The sequence below is a fragment of the Haliotis asinina genome, chromosome 1 (genome assembly GCF_037392515.1).
Source record: "Haliotis asinina isolate JCU_RB_2024 chromosome 1, JCU_Hal_asi_v2, whole genome shotgun sequence".
Classification (NCBI taxonomy): Eukaryota; Metazoa; Mollusca; class Gastropoda; order Lepetellida; family Haliotidae; genus Haliotis; species Haliotis asinina.
In genome coordinates, this window is record NC_090280.1 from 10,300,258 (window position 1) to 10,313,327 (window position 13,070).

Below are 13,070 nucleotides of genomic sequence, written 5' to 3' on the forward strand. Positions count from 1 at the left end.
TTGACATAATTACCATGGAAGCAGGAGCATCAGCAACCGTTCAAGAGATGCAGTGCTTTCAAACCACTCGTTGTCAGGTTATATTTTACAGCTGTGACATAATCTGCAATGTACATTACCTTCTGGTGTGATGTAACTGTGCCCCTTGTAGGCAATTTGCCAAGTATCGATCACCTGAGCAAGCTAATTTTGAGTACACCAACCATGATTTTGCATTTCTGAAGTCAGATATATCAGCAGTATAGTCGTTGCCGTCAAGACGATTATCAGGTATGACTGGCAGTTGAATTTTAGATGATGAAATTTAAGCGCATTATGTTAATACTTTTAGCATGTTTGTTATAACTATTTTTTTCTGACTAGAATAAGAGGAAAAATGATATTTTGCATAAGTTAGACAACAGAATGCTACCATTAGTGGTCAGTTACTAACTTACTATATTACATGTACTCAGGACCAGGCTTACCCCAGAACTGTTTTTGTACTGTAGAAAAATGATACGTAAGCACTAAACATTTTTCAATTGAAATATTCAGTCTGCACCACATGTTTTCACATGTCACACTGTGAATGGAATTCAGGTGGGTAATATGCAAGATCAAATTAAAATTTGTATTTCTATGGAGCAGAACATTTATGAGGTGTATTTTTCAGGTTCAGTGACTATGAACTCATCAGGGGAAGAGAGTGAGTCTGAAGTATCAGTGGCTGGAGCTGCAGGTGGAGGTCATGAAATGAAGGGAACATCAACAGCCAAAGGACCTCAGCTGAAACCACAAATGGACTCAATATTTGCTGAAGTTGAGAAAAGCCTGCCATCAATAGATTTTGATCTGTCAGATGTAAGAGGAAATTAATATTATTCTTTTCACAGGCACCTGTAAAATAAAATATTGGGGAGCACCTTTATACATTGCCTACAGAATTACAGCAGCAGAAACATTGCATTACATCACCTTCCTAAGAACATAATTTGAGAGACTTTGATACCAAAAAGAATGCTCTGTGACCTCTGCTATAGAATTCCCATGATTGGGACCATTCTAAACATAGTCTGCAACTATTTATTTTTAAGCAAGCATATCTTTCTTAAAGCAGTCTTGTTTCAACTTCTTGGCTGTATGGACATGATGAAAAGAAAAATGATTCGATAAATTGTTTGTCATGGCCCAAAACGTAGAGTCTATGGTATTTCTTTAGTGTTGTTGCGCAAGTACTGGCCCATTTCCAAACAATGATGGTCTGAAAATTTGCGTATTTTGCAGTGATTCAGCAAGGTTTGTAACAATAAGGGTGATTCGTGACCTTCTTATGGTATCTGAGATATGCTTGGTCAGATATCATAGGAAGGACAATCATTTTGTATTATTCATGTGCAATGAGACCTCGAGTAGTATTCTCAATATATCTCTCAAATGAAAATCATCTAGATGTGACTTTAGTGCAAGTCCCTAAATTAGACATGACAGTGGCATGATGGAATATTGTTTATGTTATGCTAACGCTTATTTCTAACATGAACTTTCCCCCTACAAAAGAACTAGCAACATGTCTGTATCATACAAACATGTATGTAAAGCAAGGGCTCAATAATGTTCGCATGCACGATTTATTGCCTGTTGATATCCATTCATGGGCACGCGCATGCACTCACATGCACAAACACTGAACAATTCTTAAACAACATTTCTGTGGTGTGCATTTTGCTAGATTTATCTTAGACCTAATGTAGAATGTTTTTGGTTTGCAGATAAGCTCAGATACTGATGAGCCAATTATATTTCACAGAAGTTTGAAAACATCAGACTATTTGTTCGATGATGACAAGGACCTTGACACAAGTCTCAGCGGGGAATCCTTAACAGATATGATGCAACCAATGAAAGAAGCAATTGACAAAATACCAGAATTACTTCCCCCTTATGACAATGACCTTGCTCTGTTGAAACCAATGTTTGATGATGAATCCAAAACTGGTTCAGGGGGAAGTTGGGAGGCATTAGTGACAGATTATGAACAAGACAGAGAAAATTCAAAGTGTCCTAAACCACAGATGCAGAACTGGATGGCACTTGAACAAGATATGTCCCATAATTTGTCCTTTCCACCAACATATACAAACAGTGGAACATCAATGGATGATGATTTCATGGATAATAGACTGGTTGATGGAGAGAATCATAATGAAGGGGGAGACAACTCTCAAGCAGGTCTTAACACAGTTGCTGAAACAGAAGCACTTGATATGAAACAGAAAAGAAAACAAGATAATGAGAAACGGAAAAGTAAAGACATCGCATCAGCATTTGTGTCAGCCCGACCTCCAGTGTTGTCCCTTCAGGCTTTGGAGAATATTGATTTAGGTAATCAGAGGACCTCACAATTTACATGTTTTGTCATTCATTTGTCTTTTTGATAAGTTTCAGTACATTTATCCATCCTTTGAGTTTGATTTGCTGAGCATTTCTATATTAATCAATAGATAAAGGAATGCAGTTTCAACATTTTCTTCTGTTGTCAAAACATGCATTGTCCATGTAAATCTGCTTATTTCAGTTTCAGCAAATGAGATGTCAATGCCATAGTGCATTCTTCACAGCCGTAGAATGATGATGCACATTGTTGTCAGACTATCACATTTTTTATATTATTATATTTCATACATATTGCAAGCAACTCAAATGATGCAATGCGTAATGGTGGTTTCTTCTGGGTATTTTATGCTTCTTTTCTGGAACTCCTGGTGGAATCCATCGTCCTGCTGATGGCTCATAATTAACACTATCATAACAGTTGGTAATACAGAAAGGACTAAGGAAACAAATCTTGAAATTCTGTGATCAGAATATAGTAGATGATTTTTAGTATGAAAGAGGAACTATGTAGAATTTGCTCATAAACAAAACTGTGAATAGCGATCAGCTCCACATCCATGTTCTTACAACCTGCCAGTGATTTACAAACAAATGATCTTATCTTTCCTCACACATAAATGTTGTTTTCTGATTTGCTGAGCATATTCTTCTATTATTTCTTTATTCTATTACCAGTGAACAACTTATGATATAATAGTCGTCAGAACATGAATTTTGATGCAGAGACGTGGAAAGGTATTTGACATGTGTCAGTCTGGCTGTGTAGTGAGTGTACTGACTCAATGCTTTGTGTAGATATGTTGCTGGAGAGCTTGAATGAAGACAACCAGTATGGGCCAAGGACAACATTAGCATCTAGCAACAGAGGAGGAGGGGATACAGTTGAACACCAAGGTAGGTCATCCCACCTGTGTACACGGAAGCCAAAGTAGGTCGTCCCACCTGTGTACACTGAAGCCAAGGTAGGTCATCCCACCTGTGTACACTGAAGCCAAGGTAGGTCATCCTACCTGTGTACACTGAAGCTATGGTGGCTTGTCCCACCTGTGTACACTGAAGCCAAGGTAGGTCGGCCCGCCTGTGTTCCCATTTATGTATACTGAGGCCAATGAATGTCGGCCCACCAGTGAACATGTAAGCCAAGGTACCTCATCACACCTGTGTGCATTGGTGCCAAGGTGTCTTGTACCACCTGTGTACACTGAAGCCAATGTTGGTCATCCTGCCTGTGTATACTGAAGCCAAGGCAGCTGACTTTGTGTGCTGGTGATTAGGTGCATGACTTTGAGGGTGCGGGTTCGAATCCCAGGTGGGACTCAACCGAAAAAGTACTAGAATTTGTACTTTACTGAGAAAGTGAAATCGCAAATATAACATCTGTTGCATTTGACCACTTTCTACTGGCATCGTGTAATAATGAAGCCAAAGTAGGTTGTCCCATCTGTGTACACTGAGGCCAATGTAGGTTGGCCTACCTGCATACACTGAAGCCAAGGTAGGTCAGCCCACCTGTGTTCACTGAAGCTAAGGTAGGTCATCCCACGTATGTACACTGAGGCCAATGCAGGTTGGCCTACCAGTGGACCCTGAAGCTAAGGTACCTTGTTACACCTGTGTACATTGAGGACAGGGTAGGTTGTCAGACCTGTGTACATTGAGGAGAGGGTAGGTTGTCACACCTGTGTACATTGAAGACATGGTAAGTGGTCACACCTGTGTACATTGAGGACATGGTAGGTAGTCACACCTGTATTCACTGAGGCTAATTTAGGTAAATTTTGTTCAAGCTCATTGTAAACGTTTGTTGAACCATCAGTATGTCTGTCCATTGCAGACTTGCCGGAGGATCTGACCCTGATACAGAAGCTGGCTCAGTTATCTGTATCACAGGGGGGCTGTCATCTGTCAAGTATTGACCCCCGGACTGGTGCCATCAGGGAGGAGGACAACAGGAAGACAACAGAGAAGGGTAGGAACAATTTAGAGGGAACTTTACACTGATATGACATATGAAAGAAGATGCATGTCTTTTGTTTATCTTGTTCAGTATGCCAAGATGTTTATGACATTTATTGAGATCAGGTTAGATCAGGTTATTTCTGATCCTGCTGAAAAAACTTCCCTTTGTTGTTTCGTCATGAACCTTGGTCGTTTAACAGATCCAGAAACATTCCTCGTCTTAGTGTAGAACCCTGGCCTTGGTTACAAGTCACAAACAGTCTTTAGAATATCTACCTTGCATCTTAACACAAGAACACATGTTGTTGTTAGTTTATGTTTGATTTATGAGAAAATATAAATGTTGGTTTCATGGGATGGGTTTCTATGGCTGGGAATTAAACAAGGGGAGATAAGTACTAAGATTGTCTCCCTTTGACCCCGTGCATGACATGTTTCTCATATGAGGGATTTTATGTTCAACCAGTTTGGTTCTGATTAGTTTTCTGATCTTTTTTAAGAAATCAAGAAGATGACATCATGCATGGGAACAAATACCAGTGACCTTTCAAGGATGTCTGCCCCATCTACAATTCCACGTGAGTTTTGGATCGTTCTGTGTGTCTTCCCTGCATCTTTATGAAGTGACAAAATGAAACTGCAGATAATCCAAAAAACAAGTTGTATGAAAACCATAGTCATTAAATATCAGCAATATTGTAAACAGTGAATAGATAATTTGTCTGTCTGCTTCAGCTCCTGCTCAGACGAAGGTGGAACCAGAGACAGTATTCATTGATCTCCGCCACTTTGAGGAAAACCGTCAAAAGGAACAGCACAACATCGAGCGTGTGCAGCAGATCCTGGGCATCCAGCATGATAGGTAGATATTCCCTGACCCCCACTGACTGCTGCTTGTGTTTATTTCCTGCATCCAGCATTGCCTTTCATGTCCTCAAAGAAACTGTTTGCTCTTCTGGATTAAAACTAAAAATCAACAGTCTGTGTTTGGTTCAAGGCAATAGAGCAGAATTACAGTAAAAGGGGTCTTCATATAAAATACAAGAAAGTTTTCAGTACCAGTTTTAAACACCCTGTTAGTTTTATTCATTGACTTGTTAATCAGTGTGAAACTTTGATTTAGGTCCAGGATCAGGAACTGAGAATAGCAAGTTATGCTTGTCAGATTCACCAAAGGAGATTCCTGGCAGGAGGTGATCAAAGGGATAGGGATGGTCAGTTTTGGTGACTGGGATTGATGCTATGATAATGTGGATTATTTGCTCATAGCATCAATCACTGAACTGTCTGTGTCAGATTGAATTATTTAAAGGTTGGTGTCATACATGTGGAATACTGCTGAATTCAGTGAGAACAGGAAACAAGCAAACATTGATGGAATTGTGTGTCATGCAGCTGAGAGTGTTTAATGTTGCAGCTCAGACTCAAGTGACTCAGACGATGACATGGAGCAATGGCAGGAACAGAGACGTCAGATCAAGGACACACTGATGTCAAGGGGCTTGACGACTCAACCTCTACCATCAAAGCCTAAACCATTTCAGTCAGTTCATGTTTATTTATCAAACCTGTGTCTGCATTCCACTTTGACTTTCTATCTAGAATATAAAACATTGCTCTTTGATAACATTATTAAATTTGAAAAACATCTTCAGCACATTTTGAGATTTACAGGTGGTCTAAATTACCTGAATTATCTATGCAGAATAGGTCTTCATAGTGGGTTCAAAATCTGGAGTTTCTAGGTGTGTAAACACTATTGATAGCCTCCTGGGTTTCACCAAAGCGACAAAAGTCTGATACACGCATTTAGTCAGTCTTTGCTCCTACATCAAGTTGACAGATCATGATACAACATGAATGTAGTGGTGTTTTGTCCTGTGCACACAGCTCAGGTCACAAGTCAGTTGAAGTTAAGCAACACTGAGCATGGAGAATCTTGACCATGTTTGGCAGCTTGACTCCTGAATATAACTAGGACATCATTGCCACAGTAAACCACATGTGGTCTCACCTTAGGTTAGTGAGTTTGTTCAAAACTGCCTCTCTTCACCAAGCAAAAAAATTGGTACCGGGTGCAGTAAGCCATGTGACTGTAACCTTCTTGCACCCAGGCAGCTTGGGTTTTGTGTGTTAATGACAAGCAGATTGTAACAAATTTGTAGCACTTTGAGCATGCACTAGTGCATAGTCTAGCACACAAATACACCGTATTATCATTAGTAATGTTGTTTAGAGCCATGTTGAACCAAAGGCACTGTGGAACATTGTGGATGACAGTCAGAAAACTAAACATTTCTGGAAAGTGAAAGGACAATCAGAACTTGATCAGTGAAGTTTTCAAATTGTTTTAATTACATGTATCTTATCTGCAGAGTATGTTTTGTTTTTAGAATGGTCATTGCTGAGTATGTGTTTGTTTAGTTATCTCAATTGCAGACTATGTTTTCTTGACAGACAGAGAAATATCAAACAGCCAAACAGAGTAATCAACCTGAATGAGCGAGGGACAACTGTTCAGAAGATGACAGCCAGCCAGGATGAGGCCAAACAGAAGGCAGTTGATGAAGAACAGAAGGAAGCACCACATGCAGCACAAGCAGAGAAGGAACGACAGATGGAAGCAGCAAGGTACAGAAAACACAATGTTACTGGGAGTAGCTTGTCACAAGTAGAGTATTGAGGAGCAGCTAAGCGGTGACTGATCATATCTGTGACCAGCATCTGCACATTTAACAAGTGGTAGTTTTATGTTTGTAATTTGACTTCAAGTATTTTTGGATTATTGCCTGTAATAACTTTTGTATTTTGTGTTTGTGTGTGTGCTTGCATTTGTGTATGCTTGTTGAAGACATTGAAAGTGTTTCATTCAGGAAGGGGTTGAATAGTTAGGACTAAAAGCAGATCTTTGCCTCATCAGTGTAGTTGCCACACATGCCCAACACACAAACATGCAGTCATATGTTGTTTGCCCTGAATAAAACTGGCAGTTTTCATTTACAGGAAATTGAGAGAGCAGCGAGAAAGGGAGCGAGAATCGCGGGTACGGATGGGGAAGAGAATTGAAGCCGTACATCCAACTGCCTCTGTCAGTGGCCGTCACCAATCTGCTGAAAACACTCCAGTCATATTTGACATTGTAAGCATGTTTGTTTGTGTATGTAGCTCACAATATGAACAACCATCTCAGCACTAAAATTCTCTTTTGGAAAGGGACCCACATAGCCTTCCCTACAAAGGAAATTGAGGGATGTAGTATTTGGACTCTTTTGTTACATTGAAGCTATAAACAATTTTCTGTTGATCAGTTATAATCAACTATTATTAGAATCTCCATTAGCAAGATCTGTTTTTGGTTTTTGAAAATGACAGCAAGTATACAGATGTATCTGGTTCAAGTTTCAAATTGATTTCAAGAAGAAATATATGAGTAGAGGATGCATCAACAGATTCAGAATTCTGTGTTTTGTGTTTAAAGAATATATCTCGACTGGACTGATTTCAATTTGTATGTTTAAAGGATGCATCATATGAACCCCCACCAAAGACCTTGCCTGGAGTTATCTCCCCTGACCAGGAGTGCGTACTACTGACTGTTAACTTGTCAAGTAATGGAGAAATAGTGCTGCACCGAAACAGGACAAACAAAAGTGTTGACACGGGTTAGTTTGTTGTTGGTAAAGTTAGTGCATAACAAGATGTTGAACAGTGACTTGGATATTTATATTTTGTTCTGTTTGTTGATCCGTTATGCTGTCGATCATTGTGCAATGCAGTGTTACGAAGGCTTGGAAGAGGCCTTGATTCTGGCATCTTTAACATTAGCCATGAAAAGTGTTATCACTTGGCTGAAAGACCTAAAAAAGGTGTCAGACTGATGGATGAAGCTTTGAATGAACCATGGATGAATTTACTGATCAGAACTACCAACAAATTACAACACCCAGGTCTTTCTCTCAGCCAAAATGTCACCCGACATGTGAATCTCAATCGACTTCTGCCACAACTGAGGAAACAAAGATAGATTACACTTTAGCAGGTATATCAGAAATCAGGAGATGTTTTTTCAACCGGAGGAAACATTTTTTCTATGGATTATATGATTTCAGGTTGTGGTCTGTCTGCCAGCTACACCACTCTACTCACCTGGCTGCTCTCACTAGTCCCTAATGACTTCACATTCCTCCAGGGGGCAGCACAACCAGAAGACCCTGCCATGTTTATTACCCCCTTCCATGTTGTGGGTCTACAACAGATGTGGCTGGACGAACAGCTCTGTCTTGCTATTGCTGTCTCTCCAGCTAAAGAGTTCGATGCCAAGTTTGTCACGCTCAAGTCTAAAAAATCAAAGGTAAGTAGTTATATTTCAGAGTTTGTATTAGTTTGAGCCATTCCTTGGGAATTACAAATTTTCTGTTGATGAATGTTTTTTTCTCACGGCATATAATGTGGGTTGATATAGTCAGTGCCTCATCTGTCCATGCAACTCCCCCAAATCATTCTCTTCAGAATACAGCTAAAGCAAATTTTTCAAAGTTTGTATTTTCCCTGTTCCCATGGAAACACCTTCCACTTAGCTGAAAGAAGGGTAGGTGATGTTTCTGGAGCACAACTTAAAATTGTGCAATGTCTTTCAACAAAACTTGACAGATATTGTGGTGATTTTTATGAATTTATTTGTTTATTTGTTTGTTTCTACTTAGAAATTGGTATTAGGCATTTTAAGAGTTTGGGTTTTATCCTTTGACTTTGTTATTGGTTTGTAACTGACATAGAAGTACAAAGTTGTGAATCCCAATTCCATGTATTTTTCCTTATCCCGACTTATGCTTATTATGCTTATCTCCTCCCTACATGCGAAGATAGTGGAACACTTGATATGCCTTGAGGTTCCCTTCTGTTTGAAGCGGGTGTATGATATCACATACGGGTAGCCTCCCTGTTTCCCACCAGTCTGGTCACATGACTGTTACTATCTCCTTCACCTCGGACAAGGACAGTTGGAGGCATGTGGAGTTCTGATACGGCAGCTCAGTTTTTTGACTGTTTGGGTCCTTTTTAACCAAATTATGTTGTATTCAGCTTTTGGTTCATAATAATTATCATTACAATGTGAATTTTTGGGTGAAACTTTGTAAATTTGATGTATTTGCACACGGTTTTTCATCAACTGAGCCTTAGTTCTTAGTAGATGAAATTGTGTCCCCGGTGCAACCTGTGGCTGTCAGCAGTTGATCTGCATGTGTTATGTCCTTCATACACCCGTGTATATATGTTCTTTCACTGTTCGCTGTGAACTTTGTAAGAATTTATTGATACAGAAGTTGATTTGTATTTATATAATGTTCAAGGATGTGTTGATTTGTATTTATATAATGTTCAAGGATGTGCTGATTTGTATTTATATAATGTTCAAGGATGTGTTGATTTGTATTTATATAATGTTCAAGGATGTGTTGATTTGTATTTATATAATGTTCAAGGATGTGTTGATTTGTATTTATATAATGTTCAAGGATGTGCTGAGGGCAAACAACGTGAGCTTTCTCAAGTCAGGTCTAGTAATTTGGTTGATTCTGCATCTAGTGATTGTGTGTTATCTGCTGCTGATATTCATATTTGTAGTGAATCGCCAGACATACCCTGAGGGCATGGTCAAGAGACCAGTGAGCCTCAGACCATCATATGGTTTGAAGAGGTACCGAATCGTCACTTATCTACTTCTACTACATTTGCCTTGCGTAACGGTTCGTCAGCTGCAATGGGTCTGCTGGATGATGAAAATGCATTATGTGAACGCTCCTGTTCACGAAGATCTTCACCATCAGCTGTATCATCTCAACACAGAAGGCCTTAGAAGAATCTATGTTCATCGGTGAATGCACTTACGCACCTTAAGCACTTCAGCAGGAAGGGTTCGCCACATGCTTTGTCAAGACACTACCGCTTGAGATACAGATCGTCATCTACATCCTTCACATGAACACATTCGTAGAATGCAGATTATTTTACTAGACTGGCATATGCAGAAGGAGCATACCAACGTTCGTCGTTTAATGCCAGAAAATTCCAACTTTGAAAAGGATAAGATGATCCAACTTGACTTATTTCGAAGAAGGAGCAGCAATTCATCTGTAGAATCTAGCACCTATGTCAGCGGGACTTGCTCCTTTAAGGAGTCAAGTATCATGTTCGTCATGCACCAGCAACAACGAATTTTGCAAGATTATTTACAACGTTTCATTGAACCCGGTCACTGTAGTCAACCTGTCTCACCATGATGGAAGTGTGGAATTTACTTGACAATGTCTGTATAAAATAATGACAGCATAATCACCAACACAACTACCAGGAGGACAGTCTACCTACATCAGTATTAAGCAGCGGAAGGTTTCCCACCTTTATACTCAGTCATCTATACATGTGCTCACTCGTGTATCGCCAGGACAAGCTGAACAGCTGAAGTTACAGACAAGCCTGAATGCTAGCAAGGGAATCACCGTCTACAGATGTAAACAACCCTTCCACTGGGGAACTACTTCTTTTACAGCCCAGATAGCAGTCTACAGTGTCATTCAGTTGTCTTCATGAGTCCTAGAGGTCTTCTGACAGCAGATTCAACGCTGTTTATCTGCACGATTGCAGCTGCAGATGACAGATTTTGCAGCCACATCCCGCCAGCTACGTATGGACTTCTCGTGGAGGACAGCTCTCGCTCACAGTGTTGGCATTCTGAAGATGAAGAATGATGCATCTTCACAGCTTATCGTTGAGATTCCCAACATCATCATTAAAGATGAAGTGTGTACAGGCTCACTTTACCTCAGCAACTGTCTTCATGAATATTCAGCTGATTGAAACATTCACAGAGCCATATGGTATTACGAGAAGATTATTGATGTAGTCAGTTGTATCAGACGCAAGTTCTACAGTCAGGGAAAGAAGAATCTTTACAATACAGAATGGTTGAGACAAGATTCAATCCATGACAGCTTAAGATCTATTCTCGCTGTTACCACTTTGACAGTGGCAGTGTCTTCTGGGTCTACTCACCTCAGCATAGCTTTTGAGATGATGGGGAAGATTACAAATACGCCCATTACAACATTTGTGCATGGACTTATTTGACAGAGCCAATCTGCAACAGTCATCTCTACATGGATGAGTCATTACAAGGCTGGGGTGCTGACCCACAGCAGCAGGAACCAGTTCTAGCAAAGAATGCATTCTGCATATTAACCACCTGGAAATGAAAACTGTAATCAATGCATTATGGCATTGGTCAGCAGCACTGAGGAACAAACTACTAATGGTCCACACTGACAATTCCATGGTAGCGTTCTTCATAAACAAGCAAGGATCAGCATAATCTCCCAAACTGCTACAACTGACCTTTCAACTCTTCGACATTGTCGATGGCTTGAATCTCCACATAAAGGCATGTCACATCCCAGGTGCACATAATGTCATGTCCGATGCACTATCACATCCTCTACAAACTACCCCAACAGAATGGATGTTACATCGAAAGGCATTTCAACTCATAAGTCAGTCATTCAGATCACCACAGACGATGATGCTACAACTGACTTTGGTCACGCCCTACTGGTCAGCAAGAGCATGGTTCCTAGTACTCATTGAAGAACTAGTACAACCATCGCTCTAACTCCCAGAGTGGAAGAACCTACTTCTCCATCCACACACCAAACACACACACAGCATTTTAACATCGTTCCAGCTTCACGCATGAGTCATATCAAATCCTGCTTGAAACATCGAGGATATTCTGCTAGAGCAGCGAAGGCAGTCACTTCAGCTCTGCACAGGTCTACTCGCCACTTTAATTATGATATATGGATGCAATTTGAGATATATACCAAGCAGAATGTCTTCACTGCATTGAAAGCCACACATCCTGAAATGGCAGACTACCTATGTCATCTACAATATACCAGAAGGCTGAAAGGTTCTACACTATCAACATACCTGCCAGCACTCAGCTAGTGGGACTGAAATGTTGTACTCCAGCATCTCACAGGTGACTCCAGCCATCGTGAGATTGTACACCAAGGACTGAGATAAGATTTCATTGCTAAAAATCAACTGCCAGGACAAACAGATAGACAATTCCACCTTCCAGCATTTCAACAGTCATTGGGCCACATGATACACAGGACTTACGAGTATGCCCAGTCAGAGTGTTGAAAATATATCTCCAACATACTAAAACAAAGAGATGAAGATTGATGAGTACCTATTCACCCCCTTGTCGACTGAGACGCTTACAGAAGTATCCTGCAACACTATCTCAGTATGGATGAGAGCCGTTATGCTGAGGGCCTGCCATCCCACATGAAGTAAGAGCCTTGATGTCTGCACTCACTCTTGTGGCAACGGCTTGCTGCAACTATAATGGGGGCCTGCTGTAGGAAGTAAAACACATTCCATCTGTGGGACATCGCCACGGAGAACATCACTGGCTTTCACCAGTTTGGACCACAACAACTAACAGTTACTAAGACACCCTGCAGAGTATAATCCATGTGCACGTCTCGATCATATAGCATGAGTGATAATGACCCTGTACTCATAATGAAGATTCTTGTACATGTGACTGGTCGCACCTGTCTTGATAGGAGTCTAGACATACAGTTGCATTAGTCACTTACAGGACGCTAGCTGATATATACACCTGGAAATTAATCAAGCAACACCCCAATTTTTTCTATTGGAGC

At 40.4% G+C, this 13,070-nt stretch overlaps 1 protein-coding gene across 1 annotated transcript in view; it reads left to right on the forward strand.

The window, feature by feature from the left end:
* LOC137290678 (dynein axonemal assembly factor 8-like) overlaps positions 1-13,070 on the forward strand; it is a 63,266-nt gene that overhangs the window by 220 nt on the left and 49,976 nt on the right. Inside the window, exons 2-12 of the mRNA XM_067821796.1 lie at positions 656-843; positions 1,752-2,364; positions 3,172-3,270; positions 4,211-4,345; positions 4,836-4,913; positions 5,071-5,197; positions 5,753-5,878; positions 6,793-6,966; positions 7,339-7,474; positions 7,856-7,997; positions 8,445-8,686. Coding sequence (XP_067677897.1) covers positions 656-843; positions 1,752-2,364; positions 3,172-3,270; positions 4,211-4,345; positions 4,836-4,913; positions 5,071-5,197; positions 5,753-5,878; positions 6,793-6,966; positions 7,339-7,474; positions 7,856-7,997; positions 8,445-8,686 — 2,060 coding nt within the window. The remainder of the gene's footprint in view (positions 1-655; positions 844-1,751; positions 2,365-3,171; positions 3,271-4,210; positions 4,346-4,835; positions 4,914-5,070; positions 5,198-5,752; positions 5,879-6,792; positions 6,967-7,338; positions 7,475-7,855; positions 7,998-8,444; positions 8,687-13,070) is intronic.